At 40.4% G+C, this 23,401-nt stretch overlaps 8 protein-coding genes and 2 pseudogenes across 8 annotated transcripts; 5 read left to right on the forward strand and 5 right to left on the reverse strand.

Annotated features, from left to right (window-relative positions):
• The first annotated feature begins 857 nt into the window (after positions 1–857).
• Positions 858–2,403, forward strand: LOC123475903. The gene is made up of 4 exons (XM_045179120.1): positions 858–987; positions 1,058–1,311; positions 1,400–1,480; positions 1,533–2,403. The coding sequence occupies exons 2-4, from the start codon at positions 1,058–1,060 to the stop codon at positions 2,401–2,403; spliced, it is 1,206 nt and encodes a 401-aa protein (XP_045035055.1). The 5' UTR covers positions 858–987.
• On the reverse strand, positions 2,064–7,248 carry LOC116931546. Its single transcript, XM_032939148.2, is given in 11 exon segments — positions 2,064–2,102; positions 2,170–2,229; positions 2,295–2,432; positions 2,622–2,788; positions 2,886–2,934; positions 3,481–3,808; positions 3,811–4,532; positions 4,597–5,093; positions 5,163–6,323; positions 6,388–6,794; positions 6,877–7,248. Coding segments are annotated over 6 exon segments (3,084 nt in total). The 5' UTR covers positions 6,735–6,794; positions 6,877–7,248; the 3' UTR covers positions 2,064–2,102; positions 2,170–2,229; positions 2,295–2,432; positions 2,622–2,788; positions 2,886–2,905.
• A 450-nt stretch (positions 7,249–7,698) lies between these two features.
• Positions 7,699–9,595, reverse strand: LOC116931564 (GTP-binding protein 128up). The gene is given in 10 exon segments (XM_045174784.1): positions 7,699–7,888; positions 7,983–8,056; positions 8,058–8,106; positions 8,188–8,317; positions 8,391–8,559; positions 8,641–8,880; positions 8,960–9,090; positions 9,178–9,268; positions 9,270–9,344; positions 9,409–9,595. Coding segments are annotated over 10 exon segments (1,104 nt in total). The 5' UTR covers positions 9,451–9,595; the 3' UTR covers positions 7,699–7,785.
• Positions 9,596–9,965: 370 nt separating this feature from the next.
• Positions 9,966–14,045, forward strand: LOC116934304 (WD repeat and SOCS box-containing protein 1). Its single transcript, XM_045174754.1, is given in 9 exon segments — positions 9,966–10,261; positions 10,719–10,783; positions 11,556–11,713; positions 11,715–11,749; positions 12,077–12,309; positions 12,404–12,513; positions 12,802–13,075; positions 13,140–13,392; positions 13,486–14,045. Coding segments are annotated over 8 exon segments (1,293 nt in total). The 5' UTR covers positions 9,966–10,261; positions 10,719–10,722; the 3' UTR covers positions 13,655–14,045.
• A 143-nt stretch (positions 14,046–14,188) lies between these two features.
• Positions 14,189–15,157, reverse strand: LOC123473677 (annotated as a pseudogene).
• An 880-nt stretch (positions 15,158–16,037) lies between these two features.
• On the forward strand, positions 16,038–16,902 carry LOC123473672 (annotated as a pseudogene).
• Positions 16,903–17,053: 151 nt separating this feature from the next.
• LOC116934079 (zinc finger protein DZIP1L) lies at positions 17,054–19,721 on the reverse strand. The gene is given in 9 exon segments (XM_032941705.2): positions 17,054–17,533; positions 17,598–18,144; positions 18,202–18,566; positions 18,627–18,677; positions 18,740–18,880; positions 18,882–19,055; positions 19,116–19,217; positions 19,287–19,522; positions 19,579–19,721. Coding segments are annotated over 9 exon segments (1,971 nt in total). The 5' UTR covers positions 19,664–19,721; the 3' UTR covers positions 17,054–17,263.
• Positions 19,722–19,747: 26 nt separating this feature from the next.
• LOC116934102 (ragulator complex protein LAMTOR4) lies at positions 19,748–20,333 on the forward strand. The gene is made up of 3 exons (XM_032941717.2): positions 19,748–19,874; positions 19,946–20,066; positions 20,137–20,333. The coding sequence occupies exons 1-3, from the start codon at positions 19,812–19,814 to the stop codon at positions 20,232–20,234; spliced, it is 282 nt and encodes a 93-aa protein (XP_032797608.2). The 5' UTR covers positions 19,748–19,811; the 3' UTR covers positions 20,235–20,333.
• Positions 20,334–20,489: 156 nt separating this feature from the next.
• Positions 20,490–21,928, forward strand: LOC116934090 (malectin-A). The gene is made up of 4 exons (XM_032941712.2): positions 20,490–20,721; positions 20,796–21,004; positions 21,070–21,310; positions 21,377–21,928. Exons 1-4 carry the CDS (start codon positions 20,571–20,573, stop codon positions 21,622–21,624), a joined length of 849 nt encoding a protein of 282 aa, XP_032797603.2. The 5' UTR covers positions 20,490–20,570; the 3' UTR covers positions 21,625–21,928.
• A 521-nt stretch (positions 21,929–22,449) lies between these two features.
• Positions 22,450–23,201, reverse strand: LOC123475905 (smoothelin-like protein 1). The gene is made up of 3 exons (XM_045179124.1): positions 23,037–23,201; positions 22,660–22,811; positions 22,450–22,570 (listed from the first exon to the last, which is right to left on the reverse strand). Exons 1-3 carry the CDS (start codon positions 23,199–23,201, stop codon positions 22,450–22,452), a joined length of 438 nt encoding a protein of 145 aa, XP_045035059.1.
• Positions 23,202–23,401: the final 200 nt, after the last annotated feature.

A 23,401-nucleotide genomic window follows, 5' to 3' on the forward strand; every position in this document is an offset into this window, starting at 1 on the left:
GTCAAAGCAAAAACATTTAACGCGCAAAATTATCGAGAACTGCAAACACAAGAGGGACGATAATCGTGACATTTCATCTACAACCACATAGCCACAACTTAAACTGAAATTTATCCAAGTGAAATTAAATGGTGCCGAAATCGTTCAAGCTCAAAGGACAATTATCCACATCACATAGGAAACAACTAAATCACAAAAACCACGTGTGAATTGTGCAACTTTCATTACAATTCATGGCGATCAGACAAGATAACGCATAATAAAAACATGTCAAGATTTAAAACTTACGACATTAGGAGTGTGAAAAACTTCTAACCTGCTTCTATGTTGTGAAATAATAAGAAAGCATGATGACACTTTCACATGCTAACGAAGAGGAAAGATACACATCTTCTTTGGGCACAAGCTCAATGCTCTAACATCACTGTCGTCACGAATTGCGATACTTTTGATGTGGGCATGTGAACCACCACCAAAGACAACAGCGAGGGCGCGAAGACGCGACTACGTTGCCAGACGAGAAATTGGGAGACTAAACAAAAGAGACAAAAAAATATATAATATAATAGATTTGATATTTTGACTACTTCATGTTTAAACTCCCATAAGAACAACTCATTAGGGCTCGGTTCCGGTGCAAACTAGGGTTAATACCGGACGGTATCACTTCTCCTTGCCAAACTCACTAGTGCCAGCCATCTGAGACGAGAAATGATTCCAAAAGGCAGAACTGTAAAACATTGGAAACCTCCATATAGCACCCTAGGAAGAAAAAAAAAAAAAATCCCTTTTATTTGTTTTTTTCTGCGCTGTGAGTGCCATCAGACGATTGACAAACGTTCAGCAATTTTCCGTTAGACAGCACAAAGTAGAAGTCGGGGAGTGTCAAATTGACTTAGTTGCGACTCAAAAAGGTTGAGTTATTTACACAGACAGTGACAAGTGACAATTGGTGGAGGAGAAAATGCTGAAAAACTAGACGAAAGGGTAAGTGCTTGGAGGCCTTTGGTATCAATATCTCTGCAGAAACCAATAACATTTTTGTTCAAATTGTCAGATGGAGACCCAGTTGGATATAATCAATCTGCTCATTAAACGTCACATGAACGACGTTGTAGCAGTCATTTTCTCTCTTCTTGATGTTGAAAGTTTACGCCATTGCGAATTGGTCTCAAAGACGTGGTATGTCTTTGTCAGGGATGAAAATTTATGGAAACGTCGCTATGAAAAAGAAAGAAAGAAAAATCCCGCACTTCCACGAAGCCCTTTATCAACGTGGCAAAGAACAATTAAGGAGATTCTTTCTGTATAAGAAATTATTTAACGCCAGGCAAAAGACCGAAATAAATTGGATACTGGGGAAATACCTGACATTTTCAATTGAAATTGGGAAATTTAGCATCTATTTCCTTACGATGGACGCTAAACGTATCGCCTCGGCCATCGATGGAAATTCGCCTTCCATTATGCTGTTGAAAAGGTGGACGTTGAAATTCGATAGCCTTTTGACGGGAGCGATTCAAGCACCTATAAGGCAACTGCAGCTGCAGGATGATTTCATCTTTAGTTCGCATCAAGATGGAACTATCTGTCCAGTGGAATCTGATTAGCAAACAATTAGTTCAACACATTCAAGACAAAACGTATGCGGGGAGTGAAGGGAATGAAGATCGCATAATACTATTTCACGCAGCACATAATCTGTTGATCTCCTGTGACAGGCCCTACCTTCCGACTGTTGACTGTTTCTCAGATCGCTACGTCCAAGTTCCTTTACATTTCGACACGCGAATAACGATACGCCGATTTCTCAGTCCTACCGAAATGGCTGTCGAAAGGATAGAAGATCATTCCATTGCTCAAGTGATGCGCCTTGAATCTGATGCCAAATACTTTGCCATTTTTATGAGGAATCCAACAATATTGAAAATTCAAATACGTTCTACAGCGGATTTCCAAGTCATTCGTGAGCTACGTGTAGCATATCACGCTCATGCCCGTTATGCTTACAACTGTGGATGGCTGGTGACGGTCGACCGTGAAAAATCTATCAAGTTTTGGGATGCTGAGACGTTGACCTGCAAATGTATTATCCCACGTCACTGTTTCAGAAATCAGGTGCTAGAAATGGTGCTTAATTCAACTCATTTAATCCTCATTGACATTTACCGCAATGTTTACGTCTTGACTCTTCCATACTTTTTAAAAAGCCATGTCGAATTTTATTGCCTATTTAGAACGAGTCAAGAAGAACATTACTGGAATTTTTGTTTCGATGAACTTCAAATTGTTACCCTTTGGATAGGCGGTTCAAATCATCTGCGTAAACTAGTTGTTAGAGATTTCATGGGACACGGGTTGTGTGACCGGGTCTCACTACGCTGTTCATCTCCGCACTGCTGAGGAATTTGTATCATTCTGCATTTCCTTTCCTAGGATAGTTTTTTTCAGATTAGAAGAATTCTCTGGATAATTAAACGATTTCTGTAGCTGGAAAAATAAAGATTTACACAACGTGACAGGTCGGAGTATAAAGTAAAACAATTAAAATGAGTGCATTGTTCCAATTTTTACACACCGTTCGGTGTGAGAGTTGCTGAAATGCACTATGGAACTATTACTTGCGTGTTTTGGTGTGGGCGGATTGTTTACGGCCATAGACAATTCTGAAAGCCAAGTTGAGCGCGTCAACATCTGCGTCAAACGTCAGGATCTCAGGTGTTTCACGTTCGAAATTTAAAGGGGACTATAGCAGCCAGTCGTACAGCTCACCAGTTTTGCAGATTAGCTGTAAAAATCATAAAATTTTTCACATTTGTTATCCGCTTTATATTCAAAGAACTAATTTAACTCTAAACTGAGTAGTTTAAAATCAATCACTTTACCTGTTGACAATGCCTCACTTCTAAATGGTGCTGGTGACAAAGTTGTCGCCTTCAGGAGCACCAACCCCAGAGAAAAAGAAGAGAATGAAAAAAATTGCATTAGCATTAGCAAACGTTACGATATTATGTTTAACAGCATTCTTCTTAATTATTTGTCTGTTTTTCTGACAGGGAAGACATAATTTTCTTCCTAAAATAGATGGGTTTAACTTATGGACAGACACGTGTTTTTAACATTATAACGAAGTTAATAAGGTACTGATTACTCACGATTTTTTGTGTTTCCTAAACATAAAAATAGTAAAAAAAAAATTTAACTAAAAAATTCTTGTTATGGCCGATTTCTTTCTTCGGCTGGCAACAGGTTACGTGCCACATAAGAAAATGGACCCCTTTCTTGTAAAGAGGGAAAAAAAAAGAAGTTTCTGAGTACATCCTTGTTTATGAAGAAAACATCTAATAAAACTAAACAGTAGCGAAGGGTTTTCAATAATTAATAACGAATTATTTTAGAAAAAAAAACGAATTACCACTAAATCCAAGTGAGAACATCGGCAATTTAAGAGTATCGAAAAAACAATTAAATATTAATTACTTTTAACTTGAGTGCAAATGCTTTTATGTTTGGTCCAATTTTTTCTCTGGCAGGCCGCATCACAATAGTGAACAGCTTTGCAACGACCACATCTTTTCGCTTTCTTCGTTAATTGCTGGCAGCTAGCGCAAATGTATTGATGTACGGTAATGTCTTCGAGTTGTTTGTCTTTTTTCCCACGTTTTCCTTCATTCTTGAGTAACAATTCGCTCCAAATTTCCGAAACAGGACGAGGTTGGTCCGAATAGCAAGGAGATAGAAAGGTGGCCAGCCAAGGACTATTTTCATCAAAAGGCCAAAATGAGGATGGTCTCATATTCTTGAGTGTCTCTTGCCTATTTTTGTCGAATTGAGTCGCAAAATATAGCGAAGTAGTCGACTTTCTTCTCGGCTAGAAGTTACGAAACAAGGAATTGACCTTGTCTCCTTATTAGCATCCTCCGTGTAAATTCGTTGGAAATCGGCGTTTATGTCCTGGATCGACATTTCCCCCCTGTGAACTAGTTTAGGGGCTAGGCTGCTGTCGAAAGCTGATAGCATCAACATAGGGCTGCCTGTTTTATTGGACACGATTGGCAGATGAATTCGAAGATACCAATCCGGTTCACTCGAATCGTCTTCACTGGATGGCGCATTTAGTTCGGCGATCATCAAGAAAGTGTGATTGTCCGTTAGAACAAGATCAAATAGGCGAGATATCATCAGACGAATTTGATGCAGGGCATCCAAAGATGATGTTCGAACACTGTCAAATTGTTGCTCAAGATGAATTTTCAAATCTCTGAGCAAAAAATCGCCGCAAACTCTTTCCGGTCGACTGGAGAATTGAGCAGGCCACGGCTCATAGATAGCCTTTTCCAAAAACAACCGAATCTCACCGGGTTTGTAAGGCATAGCCACCACTGTTTCAGCAATGAAAGGAAATGGCACTGTGAACGTCAATGTTTGCGAATCAAACGATTGGTCCATTATCAGGGTGATGTGATGAACTGACTCACAAGGCGGTTGATGGTCCATAAACCAAGAGAGACCCGGAACAAATTGCAATGGCCCTAATAAACATTGACATAATTACTGAAATCCTTAAAAGTTACTATTTCGTGATTTTAAACTCACCGTCTTCTTCTCGTTCATCTTTATAGCAACAATGGACGGTAACGATGTACTGCGATTCCGTCTCAAGGCAGTCAACTATTGACATGGAAGGAATAGAGTCCAAGGGTGGTGGATCGGCGAGTTCATCCGGCAAAGTGGCTCCAGGATCAGCAAAGGGATAGGACTGAGTGAACGGTTCCGTTTGAAGGGAACGGACAGGACCAAGGGGGATGAGTGGCAGTCCCGTTTGAATATCGACGATGACCCCACTATGAGTTTCACTCAATCCGTGATTGGCTATGAGGGGAAATGAGACTGTAACCCACCCAGAAGTATAATTCTTGTTGAAGTGCAGAAGGATATTGTCAATGCAATGGGCTACTAAGGCATATTGGGAAATGTCCAGTGGTTTGTCCATGGGCAAATCTCCATAAACGACGTGAGGTAACAAAATCAGACGCAGTTTAGGTTGTCCCATCGATTTGGTTTTGGCCTCATAAAATGATTTCATCTCTATGCTGCATTCAAACAAATAAAAAGATAATAACATTTTGGAAAAAGGTAAACAATTTGGTGCGGAATATTACCGATCGAAAGACACCCTGGCCGAGAAAAGCAAAACAGTCGCAACCTGAGCAAGATGTTGGCGGATACGATCGGCTGCTTCTGGGTCTAGATGAGCATCTGCTATGAGAGGGAACATGCCAAGCCACACCCATTGGGAAAACGTTCGCCAGGCCAATAGGCTGCATGGGTCCAATTCTGTGGAGAGTTCTTGAACTTGCCTGAAGCCATCAAATCCTCTATTCATCCGTTGGGCCGCTGATCCAGCTATGTAAAAGAAGGTCATTGGAGTGTAGCATTCCGTTCCACATATATCCTCCAGTGTTTGTTGTTGTTGAGCGGGTGAGAAACAGCGATTAGCCAAACGTTTTAACCAAGGGTTTAATGATGCCAAGAAATTTGGTCGCAAGTTCTTGTAGGACTGAGTCCTTTTCCAGGTAAGACAGACCGTAATATTGGTTGAACTTTCGGGTCGAAACGAAGAGCCAATAGGCAGTGGATCAGCTAATCTAAGGCCGTAGACAGTAGGCAACATTGCGAGGGGTGCGCAAAGAGCTTCTTCAACGTAACAGACAAGAGTTGGAGCCAATTTCGACCATGAACTGGTTTCCACTAATATGACGGATTCGGCTTCTTCGCTAAGTCGTTTTCCAGCTGCGCAGAGCACGTTGGCTAGCCCAACTTCATCCGACAATCTAGAACAGTCAATAGCGTCAAATATTTCCGTTAACGTGAAACAGAGTTCAATAGGATCTCCCATGTGTAGAACCCATTTGATCTTCTCCATTTTCTGTCGATACAGAATCAACTGTTTCTGCAACACATTTTGGCAATAGTGTGTTACCGCACAACCCTCAGCGGCCTTGAACGGATCTAATGTATTATTCAGAGGTAGTGGAAGATAGCTATTGAAGGGAGAAACGGTATGATGCACAATCCAGCGTTTGGTTTTCGTCTCTAACAGTGTCGGGTTAATGAATTTTCCTCTACATCCACCCGGGATACCGTTATCTAGTTCGAAAAAAAAATTATGGGCTTCGAAAATTACGGCCGTTTTTATAGGCTCGGGAAAATGCTCTACTCCCATATGATCAGCTACACGACGAACTAGCTCAAAATCTTGTTCCTCTTCTGTTATGCCTTTAGACATGCCTTTGCACCAACCAGCCCTATTTGCAGCTGACCTAGGACAATTGATAACATAGCTAGTAGGAAGAACCTTATGAAATCAATTTAAATGAATTGTACCTGGCATGAAGTATAGCTTCAACGTTGTTGTCTGACTTCTTGGAATCGACCAACAGCAACCACTCCTTCCATACACACTTGAGTGATTGGAGGCATTTACCAGGGTGGATCTCAACATTTGCAGGTAGATTGTCATTCATGAGATCCTTAACATCAGTCTTGAATCTCAAACTAATCTCTGGGCTGCTCCAATACACACCATACCACACTTCCCATATATATTCCAGATCTTCATTCTTCATGGGGTCGAATTCAGGTGAGGAAAATATTTTCACCATCAAAACATGTCTTGCAATATTTGTTAGGCAAGACCCACTGATGTGGTAGTGCAATGTTCTTGGATTCATGGACTGAGAAACAGTTGTCTCCAAAGCTTTTTGAAGATCCTCACACTCCAGAAACAAGATCTACGCATTACAGAGGTAAGAACAGAAATTAGCCTGATATGTGATATTGCATAGATAGTACCTGGCAATATTTGAATAATACCTTAATATTTGTTGCTGCTGGTTTGGAGTCGAACAACTGCAAAACATTTCGTGATACGCTTCTGCCATAAGGAAAAAAATTGGGGATGCAATCTCTAAAATAATTCGACGAGCTGGAGAGATATGCATGCTAACCCCTTACGTTCAGACAATTTAGTTTGAAAGTGTTAACTGATATTGAAGCAATATGGGGACTGAGTAGTTGGGCGCGAACTAGCTTCACTATTGTTTTCCACTTTACGCCGAGCACGAAAACGTGTCATTGACGATGCTGTGCCATGCCTGGCTGTAAATGGCCGCCTTTCAAAATGGCGACTAGGGTCAACTCAGCCAACAAATATCTCCAGCAAAACTAAACAGAAAAAAATTATAAATAAACTCAAGGACGAAATGTGAAAAGGTGTGTTAAAATCGCGAAGCTTCACACCTCATTTCTCAACTGCAAAATAAAGAAAAAGTTCACCAATTTAGTACTTTATGTGATGTAGAGAGAGGTCATCCGAATCAACAAGGAATTAAGCGTTAAATGAATGCCATTGCAAAGTGACCATGAAAATTACCATCAATTTTGAATGATACGGCATGATTCATTAAATGTTACAAGTGTAACTGGCCAGTTTTTTAAAGCAAAATACTATCGACCAGTTGTGATGTTTTCAGGGGAGCATTTTCTACTTTCTGTCTCAGCTTTTCTGCGTAGGCAAACAAGACTGAAATAACCCACATATTAGTTCTGCTTTTTCAACTGTTATGAAATCGATCGGTAAAACGGAAGTGATGACAAAATTTCGCCATCTTCTGATAATTTAATAAATACGCGCACTGAGAAGAAACAATTCACTTTATTTATTTCTCCTGCACGTCAGTGTTCCCGGGTGACAGTTGCTTATCTGTCGCTTAATAACGTCAACTATACCTTTTTCACAATTTGCACGACATCTTCGTCGTTAAGGACGTGATCTTTTCCCACTTTCTGTGGCTGATGCTTGACAGAAGATCCCCATACCAAGGCACTGTAATTATGTGAAGGGGGAAAAAATCAACTATTAATAACAATGAACTTTGCTGCCCATTAAATGGCTGCATGATAGCGGCATCAGCACTTACTATTTGAATTCTTTGAGAATGGTGCGATGAAGTTTGTTACAGAATTCCTCCATTGTGCACCTATCCGACTGCAAGGACAACCGGCGCATTGTAATCTGGCAATTGTCCCTTTGGTTTCGTGTAACTGTGGAAGTAGAATTTAATTTTTTTTTTTAGAAATGTACATTTAAACGGAAAGAGCCGGTAGCTCTAAGAATTGAAATACATTCGCATTAGCTTGAGGTATTGCCACATTTTTTCGAGAAGATCGTCGAAATTCCACTTGTGATGGGCAGAGATGGGCACACAGTGAGGAATCTTGTAAATGACGTCTAATTCTTCGATGCTGATTTGATCTGTTTAACGAACACAACAATTAAAAATCTATAGATTATTTTAAAGACGAATATAAGAAGGGAAAAAAGGTACCAATTTTATTTAGTAGGTAGATGCAAGGGATGTAGGCTCGGTTTCCCTCGATAATATCGATCAAATCATCGGCCGTGGCGTCATAGCGCAGAGTAACATCAGCGTTATGGATTCGGTACTCAGACAAAATAGTTTTGACAATGTCCAGATCGAGTTCGCTTTGAGGTACCTAAAGCGACGAAATGACAAACAAAAGCAAATAAGAACTGTAACTTCCAAATCAATTTAGAAAATTTAAAGGATGGGTTACAAGAGTTTGAAGGTTGACACCGCCCTTTTCCTTTCTGCGGAAGCCGATGTTGGGCGGTTGCTTATTAAGGCGGATGCCGAAGCCTTCGAGCTCCCGCTGAATAATTTTCTTATGCTGAAGAGGCTTCAGGACATCCAGCACGATAAAAATAAGGCTACAGGTTCTAGCTACGGCAATTACTTGCCGACCACGACCTTTACCATCCTTGGCACCCTCAATAATACCAGGCAAATCTAGTAGCTAAACAGCCAAATCAAAGATAGAGAGCATGATATCCAAAAGCCTTAAATTTATAGAAATCGCTGTCAATGTTAGTTACCTGAATTTTTGCACCCTTATAACGGATGCAACCGGGGACAGTTGTCAATGTAGTAAATTCATAGGCTGCAACCTCCGAATAAACTCCTGCCAAAGTGGTGAGCAACGTACTTTTGCCCACAGATGGAAAACCTGATTGAAAAACAAATAATTATGATCACAATATATTTTTGTTTTACCAGTTCTAGACTTGTAGTTTGCCACTTGTCTTAATCTTACCAACAAACCCGATTCGGGCATCTCCTGTTTTGGCAACATCAAAACCCTCACCAGGGCCACCACCACCTGATTTTGGCGTGAGCACTTCTCTTCCTAAGCTTAGCCAAACGAGCTTTCAGCAACCCAAGATGTTGAGCAGTTGCTTTGTTTCGTTGCGTCCTGGCCATCTACAAACGAAAACCATAAAAGTCAAAAGTGACGCTTGTGACAAGTCAATAACCGCAATCATACCTCAGCCTCGATGGCCGCAATTCTTTCCAAAACTCCACTCATTTTCAGTCGTTATCGGTACTTTCAATTTAGACAACAAACAACAGAACGAAAACCCGAAATTCGGAACAGAAATGCCTAGCACGGCGACAAATCCGTAGAAAAAGAAGAAAGTGTGACACGTTCACGTCGTCTGCTACTCGAACCAGCAACGCCAGATTAACGAAAACTGATCACATCACAAAAGGTTTTGAAATATTAAAAAATTGTTGAAATTTCCCACGCTGTATTTACTGAATAAAACTAGTTTATCGTCAAGAGGCATTTTCCCGGTAGTATTTTCTAGAAAGTGTTATAACGGATGAACGACGTTCTTAAAAATGCGCAATGGCTCGATTAAATAAATCCATAGGAAGTCGAAAAACCCAACAAATCGTGTGTGGTGCGTCAGTCGAAGCTGTATTTGCAAGGTTAAATGTTCACTTTTCCCTTTTATAAAGAAATAAATTTGATGTTGTAGTCTGGGCTTACTCTGCGCCTGCGCCAGACGTGGCTTGTCTAGTTGTCTCCCGAAAATAGAAACGACAAAAAAAAAACACTCATTGGTGTGCCCTGCGGTTCCTTTCCTACAACGGATTCAACGCGGTTCGTTGTTCAGTTCACTTTTCTCCCGTCAGTCAGTTGAGCGCAGTCGTGACGATCGTACGTGTTTCGCTTCACTTCCATTAATTTCTTCCTGTTATTTGCCAAAAAAACAAAATTAGAGTGATTTTGTAATTCACATTTGTTGCACGAAACTCTTTTTTCTTTGGAAAATTGTGACGCAGAGGAATTTGTTATTTCCAAACTAGTTTCATCTTCCAAAGTTCCTCAGGTAATTGAACGTGATGTTAAATTGATGACTGTTTTTGCGCCTGCGTTATGTTGTGCATTATTGTTTGTGTGACGCGTGATTGCAGTCACGTGCTCAGCATTTGGACACGGAAAACTTTTTGTGTATCATTCGGCATTCATTTCTTGGAAATTGAAAACAAAATTCCTTGGTTTTTACGTGGAAAGGGAGTCGTAATCGCCATCTTTATTTCTGATGGCGATTACACCTCTGGTGGGAATGGATCTCCAAGGCTGGCAGCATGGCGGACGCCTATGGGGATGGTAAAATTCGATTAATAAATGCAAAGACGTGGCGATCGTGATTAAAATCGGATTTGTGTTGGTTAACCAAACTCGTGTTGGCAGTCACGTAGTCTTCCCAAATTTGGAGGACGTTGAATTTATAATTTTTTATTCTTGTGTCAACTGGTTGATGTTTTTTGTTTATATTTATTTAGGTGAATGATGCTTGATACCAATAACGGACCCCGCCCCCTATTGAAGAAAACTCCTCAGGACTTGGGTATGTCTTCTCCCGCTGATCCCCCAAAATAAAACGGTCTCGACGAGTTCATTGAACAACATTCTTTGGCCTCTTCTCTGTCACTCCCGCACGATCAATATTATTCTGCCCGTCCTCCACTGACGTCACTTAACCTTTCTCCCGCGGCCAAAATACTCTACTGCGACGCAGATATCTTTTCTTCTGCTAACACACATTTCTTTTTTTTTTTTTTTCTCATTTCGCTTGTAAAACAATGATCAAGTAGAGAGCCACGAGTTTGTTGGCCTCGAGGCTTAACTTTGCTTGTATACATGTCGTAAAAGAGAGGCAAAACTATGAAACAAAAAAAACAAAAAATGGCCTCGTGATTCACGCACAGCGCATTCCCGACCGCCGCCAAACAGTCGCGCCAAGTCTCGTGCTGCCCCTCCCAAAAACAAACTGAACTGGAAGCTGGAAGGGAGAATGTACATTCGGCGCCAAATGACAATAGGAGCAGCTGTTGTCACGGAAATGCCAGTTTTCCAAAAAAATCCCTTCTCGCGCCTTTCAGATCATGGATGCAATTGGCCATTCCCTTTTCTTTCTGCTAGTTTTCCAAACTTAACTTTTGCTTTCGTTTGAGAGAGTTTTGAAGTTAAGACCGCGCACAATGCACGCAAGATAAACCCAACAAGGAATAAATCGTCCGATATTTGAGCAGGACTTGTATTATTAATCCTCGTTGTCAGACGCGTTATCAAATTATTGAAATACCTGAATTTCTGTTTTGTTTGTCATGTTGTTGCAGCTCATGTGGTGAAAGTCGGTGAGCTTCGCCCGGCGCCGCGTCCAGCGCACTCACCTTTGACATCGGCACGATCCCGTCGTCATGTGGCCGAATGCTGGCACGTCATTTTCGCTCCCGATGAAACACGTTTCGCTTGGCTTTGCGGAACCAGTCGCGTGCCTCATCGTCCCTTGGAATCGATTCAAAAACTGCCTGTAAGGGACATCTTTTTTTAAATTAGATTTCATTGCGTGATTGCAAAACGTGAGACGACATTTGAAACTGCTGTCGAGAATGTCACGGATTGAATTTCGCTTCAGTTTTTTTCTTTTTGTAAAAACGAAGGGGGCTTACTGAGCTGGCCCTATCAGGTTCGTGTGATGCTTTATCAAGTGCAAACTCGAATGACAAGCGTGCTGGCAACAGTGACCCTTTTCTTTTTTCACATGATGATATTGCATCAGCTTAAGTTTTTATCCAGTCACGTTTCTCGACTCACCCGTTTCGAATGAATAAATAAAGACTTGAAATATTTGCTCTAGGCTATCGTTGGACAACACAGACGATGAAGGGAACGAAATCAAAGGCCAGGTGGTCTCCATCGATGCCGGATCGCCCGTCAATTCAGCTGGATTCGGTAGTGGCACTCCGGAGAGCCAATTGGCCCATCCGCCGCAACGCCAGTATTGGACGCGATTCGATTTCAGTAACAAGGAACTCGTCTTTGCCACGGGTCATGTCAACGGACGCGTCCGCATTTGGGATGTTTACACTGGTGAATGAGCCAAGCCTTTTTCTCCCTATCGCTAAATGTCAAAATGAAAGAAAGCGGACGTTTAATTTTCATTTAAATTCTAAACATGAAAAAGGATGCAAGCTGCTCGAGCTGATGGACCACACGCAGGCCGTTCGAGACTTGGCCTTTGCACCGGACGGTTCACTTCGTCTCGTATCCGCCTCACTGGATCGAACCATTAAAGTAGTGATACTTTTTCTTCACTAAATAGTACTATAGACTTATTTATCTAGAAAACTTATCCGTTGTGGAGAGAAAATGATGACGTAGTAGGACAACTTACTATTAGAGTAGCCTCATTTTAACTGGTTAGTTCCAGTTGAATCAGGTTTCCCTTTTTTTTTTCTTATCTCAGTCTGCCGCGCATTTCCGTTGAAATGACACCAAAAAAAAAAGTCCGGTTTTTATCTGTTGAGACCAAAAAGGAGAATCCTTTCATTCATTTTTGTTTAAATTTTGTTTCCCCATTAGGTGTGGGATTTGAGAGACGATGGCAACATGTTCAAAACTCTAAAAGGCCACTCAAATGAAATATTTTGGTGTTGCTGGTCGCCCAACGCCCAATTGCTGGCCTCGGCCGGCATCGGCAAATCAATTATGGTCTGGGACATGGTCACCTATTCGCTAGCGCGGACGTTGACTGGCCATCACCACAACGTCAGCGCATGCGAATTCTCACCCGACGGAGCCATTTTGGCCTCGTCCTCATGGGACACGCGGGTCATCTTATGGGATCCCTACACAGGTATATTCATACTTGCTACGCTCTATGACGAATTGATGTGGAAACGAACGCCTTACCTTTACAGGAGTTGAGCTGAGGGAGCTGTGTCATCAGTACCCACCGCCAAGGCCTATTTTTGCCTCCGGAGCCAATGGATCATGGGTTAGAGGCGTGGCTTACGCTCGTAATGGAGGCCAAACGGCCACCATCTCAGATGACGGACTCATCCGTTTCTGGAATCTCTTGGAACCGGAGGTGGATCCATCAGCCATTGCTCAGGGCGATGAAGAAATGGTCTGCTGCACTTTCTCACCTTCCGGTCGCGTTTTTGCCGTCGGGTAAATTACTTTTAAAACATTTAACTGCATAGTTTGGTTAGGAGGGGAAATGAGAAAAAGAAGCTTATCTATTTTCCTTTTTTGTTTGCGTAGGACAAAAGAGTCTCGTGTGTCTTTCTACCTGGCACCAAGGGTGGTCTTTTCCTTAAAGCACTTGGCTAGAATGGCTGTCCGGCGTCAAGTGCTGGCCACCCCAAATATCGACCAATTACTTCTTCCAGCTCCACTGAAAACTTACCTGAAATATCAGGATTGGATTTAAAAAAACAAAACATTTTGATCGTTTTTTTTTCCTTTCTGCGCGTGTGTTTCATTCTGTGTGTGTGTGTGTGTTCTATCTTCACTTGAAGGAAAGGGGGGGCTGACATTTTCCTTCTATAAACCCCATTAACTGAAAAGAAAACTTGCGGAAATCCTCCTTGCTGGACGTAGAATTAAAGTAAAAAAACAAAAACAAAAAAACTTGTAGAAGAAAACTTGTAAATTGCATTGACTTTGCTCTCGGACAATGACGTGTTGTTTTGTATAGACACTTTTTGTCTGGGTTTTATCTTATTTCAATGCAGTGCATTGACTCCCATCAATTTCTGATATCTCCTCCTGTGAAATATTCGAAATTGTTGGTTTAAATAATGATTCATATTATATGATAATAATACCCTCGTCATATCTTACAGACGCGATTATATAGGAGGAGGGATTTTAAATTAATTTTTAGTCTTCATTTTTATCTCTTTCGTTTGTTTCCTCTCACAGGGAGCTGCGGTAAAATGAGAGAAATTCGAATAGGTACGAATAGGGTTTGCGAGTGTCAGTTTATTTGTTTTAAATAAAAACATAAACCAAAACGACTAGAAGTCTAGAATTCTTCAAAATCACATTTGAATTCAGGTTTGATTGCTGTATATGATCTGTGGAATGCACATAAATCAGCCATTAATACTATTACGCCATCTGTTCCTTTAGCCAACTTATAGTTAACAGTGTTCGGATCGGTTTTGACAGGAATAGGCAGAGAGATCTCCATAGAGCCCTGAGGTTTTTATCTATGTGTTGTCTATTGTTCTCTAGTTCCAATTTAAGGGCTATGATCTTGGGGTGTTCGACTGTCATAGTTTTTTTTTAATGGCAGATGCAAATAAACCTTCAATGTCGAACATAACTTGAGGCCAGGTGTACGTAATGGTAGCAAACGTCGTTGCGGGCCCAGTGCCATCAAGAGTGAAGCGGATATCAGTGACACCACTAGGAAGCGTAACACAGATAGAGACTATCTCGGCTAATGAGTGATCCTTATAAACTGCCATCAGGACCGGCTGGTTCTGGTGAATTATCCTGCTATCCAAATCTTCTATTTCCTCGTTTAAGTCAGACTCTTGATCGTCACGGAGGCGTTTGCGAGAAACGATAAGAGAGCTGGTACTACTAGAGTTGGCCGAGTCCTCCAAACAACTCAGGGCAGACGATGAGCTTTTTTCGGAATTTTTACTATAAAAAATATCTGAAAATATAATAATTGCTAAACAAATAGAGAATAATAAAATGTGGTATACATTCGAGGCCATGCAATTGCCTAAGCTGCCTGAAGTTGTTGTAAAAGACCGGCATGGTAAACTTGGCAAATTCTGGGTGAAACGAGAATGCAGCTTTTGCAGTGGTTGCTGGATCAATTTTTCCGTCTGCGAACATTTGACTAAGAATAGTGTGGGCTTTACACGGAGGATTGTGTTTCCACTGCGGCATTTTTGCTCATTCTAAGCTTGAAATTAGCTATTAAAGAAATGAACACTGAGTGTGGCAAAAGACGTGACTTTCTTAAACAAAAATTATTGTCTGCTTTGTTGTGACAAGGTTGAATGATTTCTATTATTGGAAAATTTGCAAAATGTTTTTAAATGGTTAAATTAATTAATAATAGTTGTCGAAAAGTTGTTTTATGCAACATGCAATTGTTGACGAGTTTTGCCTTAAATTAAGCGTTCATATGGAATAACTTTTAAAAAAAAAACTTATGCGGAACATTTCAAAAGTTTAAAAGATTTTAAAAGTCGAGATTTTCGGGATCTTTAAGATGCTAATTTGTCTTCAATATTGTTTAAATAATGGAAATTTCTTTATAAAGCTGTTGTAGACATGAATCTGCGGCTATGTGCAGTGAAAAAACTAATAAACCTGCCTTGCGGTGAAAAAATTAGTGGATTGAATGTTAAAAAATTTGAGCTTTTCTTCAAATATTTGAACATTCAATCCACTAATTTTTCAAGAAAGGGTTTATTAGTTTTTTCACTGCACATAGTTCATGTCTCAACAGCTTTAAAAAGAAATTTCATTATTTAAACAATATTGAAGACAAATTAGCATCTTAAAGATCTAAAAATCTCGACATTTTTAATCTTTTAAACTTTTGAAATGTTCCGCATAAGTTACTTTTTAAAAGTTATTCCATATGAACGTTAATTTAAGGCAAAACTCGTCAAGGCAATTTAATCATTCATAAAAGAATTTCTTGACACCCATTTTTAAATATTTTACAAATTCTCTAATTACACAAACAGTTCAACCCTGTCAAGCGACGAAAATCTATTGGACTTAGTGATTTACTGGGTTTTCGGTCTTGTTTTTTTATACTTTTTCATACTAAAAAAATGGCATCAGCTGAAACTTTCTGGCGGCTTGGCCATAATATTACTAAACATGACGTTGACGGTAGTATTGCTTTGGCTATCGGAAATTCAGATCCTTTTGGGACTTCCCCGGTGTGTGCTGCTTTGACATTTATCTCTGTCCGTCCCATTAAATCGCGCCCAGAGCATCTTTTATGGACATTATTGCATTTGAAGCATTATGCTACTGAACACATAGTTCTGCTCTAGTTGGAGTGTCGGAAAACATTTCGGAAGTGGTGCCATATTTTCATTCGCCTTCTCGCAAAAATGCCAGTGGTAGGGCAACATTATTTCTTTGGGGTTTTTATAATGCTAATTTGTTTTATTCATAGATTGAATGGGGATCGTTTCCATAGGCCCTTAAAGGCTCCAACATTCTGGTATCTATTGATGGAGTAGATTTCGAATCATGGAGCCATCGCCATTCAACCCCAAATGGTACTCCATAATTTCTGGTCCCGGTCTTAGATACGAACTAGCCATTTGTTCCGAACCGGGACATTGTTTGGGCTTACGGTGGACTTCCTGTGGCGAATGGTCGATCTTAGGCTAGCCCGAGATGTCTTTATTTTCGGTCTTAGAGAAGGAGAAAGCCATTGCCGATCGCGGTTACAACGACCCAAACTTTTTGATTTCCTAACGGAAACAATGATGGGAAGAAAACGGTTTTAGCAAGGCCGAAACCTTGACCGACGATTAAAGCATTTGACTGCTTACAACAAGATTCCGCCATGATCTGTTTTGCATCCCTTTATTTCCATTCTGTAGTAAATCTAACGCAAATGATGATTGATCTGGTGAAACATTGTACTCAGTTGACTTTTAAATTTTGATACGCAAATAAATCTCAATCTCTTTTGTAAAATGTACTTCTGTGTACTTTGGTGTACATTTAGATTCATCAAGTTAAACTAAACGAGGTAACATCTTGTAAAACTCGCATTTTACCGCTGCTCCCAGTATATTATTTTACCACACGCGCGCATTTAACGATATTTCAGCCTTTAAAGACAAATTGTAATATCTCCTCACCATGTTTGACAGACATCATTAAAAGCGTTTCATGTGCTGTGTCTTTTTATCTACGCGCCTGTTGCTTTAAATGCTGTGATGGTCTGACACATAAATATAAACATTTGTGCTGGTAATTCTTATCTACTGGGCGCACCAAAAAGAAAAGTTCGTTTTGCTCTCACCAAACAATTTCAGGGCGAGTCCCACAATGTCGAATCGTCGTCAGGTTTGGGAGCAGTTTCGACTGGAACCCGCCACTGGACGGATTTGGTTGCGCTCAATGGCGCTGCTGTTTCACCTGTAAACCTGTTGGGTTTCTTCAATTCCGTCAAGATCGCATCCAACGAGGAAAACGAAAAACTGTCTTCTTCTGTTTCTACTTTTTCGGGTTCTTTCACCGTCGATTTGCGAAGAATGTTGACACTGTTGACAGGCGGATCAACCACGACGGTTTCATTGATCTGAAACAACGAGTTATTTAAATCTTAAATCAGACAAAAAGTATCTTTTTGAATTGCAATAAACCTGACGTTCGAGATGAGCAGTCAGTTCTTTGACACTGCTAGACGGAAGTACCGAATGAGCCTCTCCATCTCGAGCCATCAAAGATAATGAGGTCGGCGGTCCTGTTATCTGATTCCTGGATCGTGGAGTGGGCACTGGAGCTCGAACGGGCGTCGTTATTACCGGATGATCTTGTTCTTGTTCTCGTTCCATTTTTGGCCGTTTTTGCCTATTATTAGTTGCCACGGTTAGGAGTGGCTTTGAATTCACGGGCTTCGCTTTCTCATGGCTCTTTGCCGGAGATTTAACTCCAATATGTTTCAATCGTTCTTTCAACTGCGATTCGAATTGATTGCGCATCTGGAGATAATCGGCAGTTTGGTGTTGATTTGGCTTCAGCTTCTCCGACAGTAGACGGAATGCTGAGTTGGACAGGGTTTTGCAGTTCACGTCGACTCCCAGCAATTGCATCCGCTGTCCCAGAGCATTTTCAATTGTCTTTTTGAAGCGATCCATTAAAACCTGGCGATTCACTTTATTAGGCCCTTTTTTCTTTTCTGGTTTAGTCCTAACGATTGAAAATTAAATAATTTTGTAAACTGAATCAAAGCATTAATTTCTTTACATTTCGATGGGAGGTTGCTCATCTTCACTAGAGTGTCCACTAACACTTGAAGGGGGCGATGAATGGCTTAATAATTTATCTTCTTCTTGGGGGCTGCTACTAATCCGAGTCAAGCTCATTGACTCTGGCTTGTAGACGCACCGGACGGATGGAGTTGGAGTGGTTATAACATCCTGAGCGACACTTTCATTTGTAATGCGACTTCTTTGCAGCGGAGATGTGGGAGCTGGCGTCTCCGATTGATAAAACATTCGCGGTGTCGTTTGAACGCTGGACGATTGGACCGTTTTTTGAGGAGAATAAGGAGCTTCTGCTGGAATGACTAGCTGTTCAACCTTTTTCTCCTGTAACGTTGCACAGATTTTCTGACCATAAAAAACGATTAGTTACACAAGGAATTTATCAATCAAATTTAGAGAACGTACTTCAACTTCTAGGGCGAGCATGCCTTGTAAATTAACGTTAGATTTTTCCATCTGCAAGAAAGAACGAAATTGAGACTCGACTTTCAAAAGTAGCAATTCTTTTGAATCATAACCTTCTCTATAACGGAATGAAGTAGCTGTTGTTCGTTTTGCAACTGCGCTTCTGCCAACTGCAAACGTTCCTTGAGTTCACTGATTTCTTTATTTTGACAAGGTCCTCCTGATGCATCATTTGTTTTTATTGGTGATGACACAGTCACTGCTGGGGCAGGGGAAAAGGGTTTCTTTCACTGGTGTTGATGGTTGGACAGGTGACTGCCTTGGGGCTGCTGGGTTTGATGAGATAACAGTAACATATTCTGGGTGTCGTCTCTGCCAATGGCCATGGAGGTATTCTCCATTGAAAAAGGTTTTAGGACAAGCAGGACACTATTTAGAAACAAACAAAACTCATCACTTTGCTACAAGAGAAACCAAAAATTTACATACTCTGTAATAATGTTTCTGATCAGTTGGTTTTTTACTTTCCTTTTTAAGCTCTTTAAGTTTCTTTTCAGCTTGCTCTTTTGCTTTAATCGCTTCACCAAGAGCCTACCATGTAAACAGTAAATAAAAAAACAATAAAAATAAAAAAAACTGTTTAACTTTGTGTTTAATTACCAACTGGCTGGTTTGCATTTTCTCTTCACATTTCTGCAGCTCAGTCAAAATCTGTTGTCTAATCTGTAACAGGTACTCGATGCTTATTTGTGCCAACTGGAAGAGTTTGCAGACATTAGGATCAAGGTCAGATTGTTTAAATTCAGATTCCAAGTGACAGCACAGAATATTGCACAAATTTTTTTCAATGATGTCCCAGTCTGTACTAACTTTGAGTTGTTCCATGTTCAAAGATGCTGATGCAAAAGATTCATTCAATATGAGAAAAACAAAGGAAAAAAGCTTGTTTTACCAATTTGCTTCCAATCGATTTTCTCAAATCTTCGGAACACGAAAGAATCGTTGATTTTCAATTGGATTTCGTTGATGTTCACCATTTTCTATCTCCTTGAAATTTCGGCGCGCGTTTGTTTTTTATTCATTCCATGTGGTCGCATAGCAACCGTAAAAACTCCCCCTTTCTCTTCCTCAGACAAACGTCTTCTGCTGATCCGACATTTCGGCGTCATCCGTCAAAACAAGAAAATGGATTCGTTACCAAACCAATTGGGTTATTTATTACTTGATGAGGATGGAGCGGTTATTGCAGTACGTAGTTTTCCACTAAAATAAAAAGGTATTTTTTCGTCTGGTTATTTATCAGTTGCCATTACCAATAGTCCAATGGAGACCTGGAAAACGACGAGAGGATTGGGAGTATCATCGTTAAAATGTTGAGAGCTGCTAAAAAACAAGAATTAGGACTTGGTGATGCAAAAGATGGATTTCAGAGAATGACAAGTGAGGCCTCCTAAGGGGGAAAGAAATGTTATAAAGTGTGTTGTCAACTAATATTACACTTTAATTACAGTCAACTATCCAGATCATTGCTACATTGTCTGTGTCTCCAATAAAAGAATCCACGTTGCCAAAAGACTAGTCTCACCTTCTAGCGAGGTCATTGCCTAAACTATTGATTGCAATTGTTGTTTTTTTTCATTTATCAATAAATTTCCCTGGCTGATATGACTCATGTATAATTACAAAAATATACATTTATATTACGAACTATTTAAAAATAATTGTTTCAGTATCAGCAGCTTAAAAAGCTCCTCTTACTTTTATGTGGAATTGTTTTCCAATTTCCCAAGTTTCCAGCGCACGAATGAAAAGCCGAATTTTACGTGAAACAAGAAGAGGCTTCTTTTTCCCGTAGCCAAAGACCACAAGCCACGTCCTTCCCTCTCGTCACCATAGCAACTGCACACCTGGATCTGGGATCTCAAAGAGAAAAAATTGGGAAAAATGGACAGGCCGGTTTTGTTTGCTTACCAAATTTATCTAATTGTTCTCTTTTCCATAATTCACACCACTCAAGGACTGGGAAAAATTATATTTGCTGTCAACGCTGGAGGCGACAGTCACGTTGATATTTATGGAATTAAATACCAAAAAGGTAAACCGTCAGTGGAGTTCTTGTTTACAAAACGCCGGCGGATCCCTTTCTATTCAAAACGATTACCATTACAGATCCGCTGGAAGGAAAGACAGGAATAGCTTCCGATTACGGAAGGCAGTATTTGAATATCGGTCGAGTACCTGAACCGGATGCCATTCTGTATCAGACAGAACGATATCACCACTCCAATTTTGGTTATGACATTCCAGTCGGTGAAGATGGTGACTACGTCCTTGTGCTCAAATTCTGTGAGGTTTATTTCAACAGTCCTTCTATGAAGGTAGGCTTTTGTCCATATGTCGTTCAAACATTATTTTTACAATCAATCAATGCGTGTCTTTGCAGGTATTTGATGTCACTTTGAATGGGGTACACACAATTGTATCCTACCTCGACATCTTTGAGAAAGTTGGCAAAGCCGTGGCTCATGATGAATACATTCCATTTAGAGTGACAAAGGGTAAGATCCTGGTCAACGACGAAGAATCAGAACTGGTGGGCAAGAAGGTCAGGGTAGAATTCATCAAGGGCAACCAAGACAACCCCAAAGTCAATGCTATCTATGTCATGAAGGGTTTATTGGAAGGTAGTTGCTTTTTTAAATGATTCTCTTCTCTCCAGCAAACTAAAGGTGTCGAACCATCTTTTGCAGATGTGCCAAAGTTAGCTCCGTTGGCTGGAAGCGAAGGAGATGAAGATGAAATCGAAGAAAAACCTATCGAAAAGGATGAGCCGTCGAGTGTTCCACAACCGTCTGGCACAAGCAGTACTAGTCCGAAAAAGAAACGAGAACAACCTAAAATCATAAACCCCTATTCAGATGAAACTTCTACATTACTGCCAATTTTTGTTGCAATCGCTGCGTTCGTGCCATTCCTCTTTTGCCTGTGCAAACTGTGATGACAATTCGTATTTTCCCTACTTTGCTCTCTGTTTAGCCGAACGACGAAGGCATGAAAACTCGAACTGGCCCTAGTCCTTAAAAATGACATCGGCGACTTGAAAACAACACTTTTTCTTTTCAGTATACGTGGCAAAAATCCCAGGAAAAATAACCAGTATATATTCTTTACGTTTTCTGTTTTTCTTCATTTTTTTTTTTTTTTTGTTGTGTGGTGTGTGCATGTGTAGTTGTTTGATGATTATTGAAAGAGGACGCTATTGACACAGGAAAGAATACAATATTCCTTTTGTGTGGACAGGATAAAAGTGTAATGTCATTTCCATATTTAGATAAATACGTATTTTTTTCTAAAATAAGACATAAAGAGAAAGAAAGAGGGAAAAAAGACCCATTGAAATGATTTGAATATGCCCTTTTTCCATGCCTTTGGGTTTCTCAATAAACAATATTTTTATATTTTTAATTCATGTTTTTTTGTTTGTTTTTTCGTATTATTTTTTCCAAAAGAATCGATGTTTCATTGATAAAAGCGGTGGGCTCATAATGAAGCGTTTGTCGAGGCACGCCACCTAGCTGCCGACATAAGTCATACGTTGAGTGTATGAAAAGTCCACATAGAAGAAAGAGAATATATAATGAGACAGAAAGGCTGGGAGCAGCAGAGGCGGCGTACTGGGCAAGAATATCAGCAAGCATCATTTCTGGGATATAATAATAATAATAATAATAATAATGACAGAATGAAAGAAGTGGCAGGAGAAGGGGCGGGGGGACACATTTGAATGAGTCAAAATTGCATTCAAAACTTCATCATTCAAAAATCATTCGTCTTTGAAACGCCTGTAGAAAGATTGGACGTAGGTGAAGACGCATTTCCAATCGGGACGAGCCATGGCTACCATATCGTCCACGTCCAGTAAGGGAGCGATGCCGGCCTTTTCACTTTTTTCATTGAAATAAAAACGATAGAAAAGTCAAAAGTCAAAAACCAAAACAAAAAAAAGGAAACAAGGAAAAGTATGTGAAATTACTCTGCCGTTTTGAATGCGAGCGTAAAGTTGTGCCTCTTGTTTTTGGCATCCAGTTGATTGAAATCAAAGGCATCCGGATAGAAATGATGAATGAGGGCGCAAAAGGCGAGCCCGTCGTTCCAGCTGGAGCTGAAATTTTCTATTTGCACGTTCTGTACACACACAGTATATGAATCAGTCAATCCATCTTGTTTTGTTTTAAGAAATAAGAGCAGAGACAAGTGTCTTCAGTGCAAACAAAAAAACGAATGGAAATTGGGGAATGAAATGCGCCTAGATGTTCTACAACCCCAAAACGACGAAAGCGACAGAATAGAAGGTGAAGGAGAGAAAAGTGAGAAGAGCAGACGAAAGAAGGAAGAAGAATGAAATCGAACCTTGTATCCGCGCGTTCTCGACTGACACCACTGCAGCAGGAAATCCTTGATACCGGAAGCAGAGCGAGACAATCCGCCACCCATCAGCCCTTGCATTGGTCCGCCACTAGCAGTAGCCGAAGGAAGTAACGTGTTACTACTAACTAGACCCCACAAGTCGCACATTTGTTTCTTTCTTTCTTTTTGACATGACGCATGTACCACCCCCATTTCCGATCGAAGAGCCGATCGTGCTATTCGTTTACGATTCCAATTTGAATAATTGCTTTTACGTCTTTTGTTTACTGGATTCAGTCTCTCTACGCCACATCGACTGGCTTTCAATTTCGCTCATTTCAATTTGACATTTTACAACAACATAAAAA

The sequence above is a fragment of the Daphnia magna genome, linkage group LG1, assembly GCF_020631705.1.
Source record: "Daphnia magna isolate NIES linkage group LG1, ASM2063170v1.1, whole genome shotgun sequence".
Classification (NCBI taxonomy): Eukaryota; Metazoa; Arthropoda; class Branchiopoda; order Diplostraca; family Daphniidae; genus Daphnia; species Daphnia magna.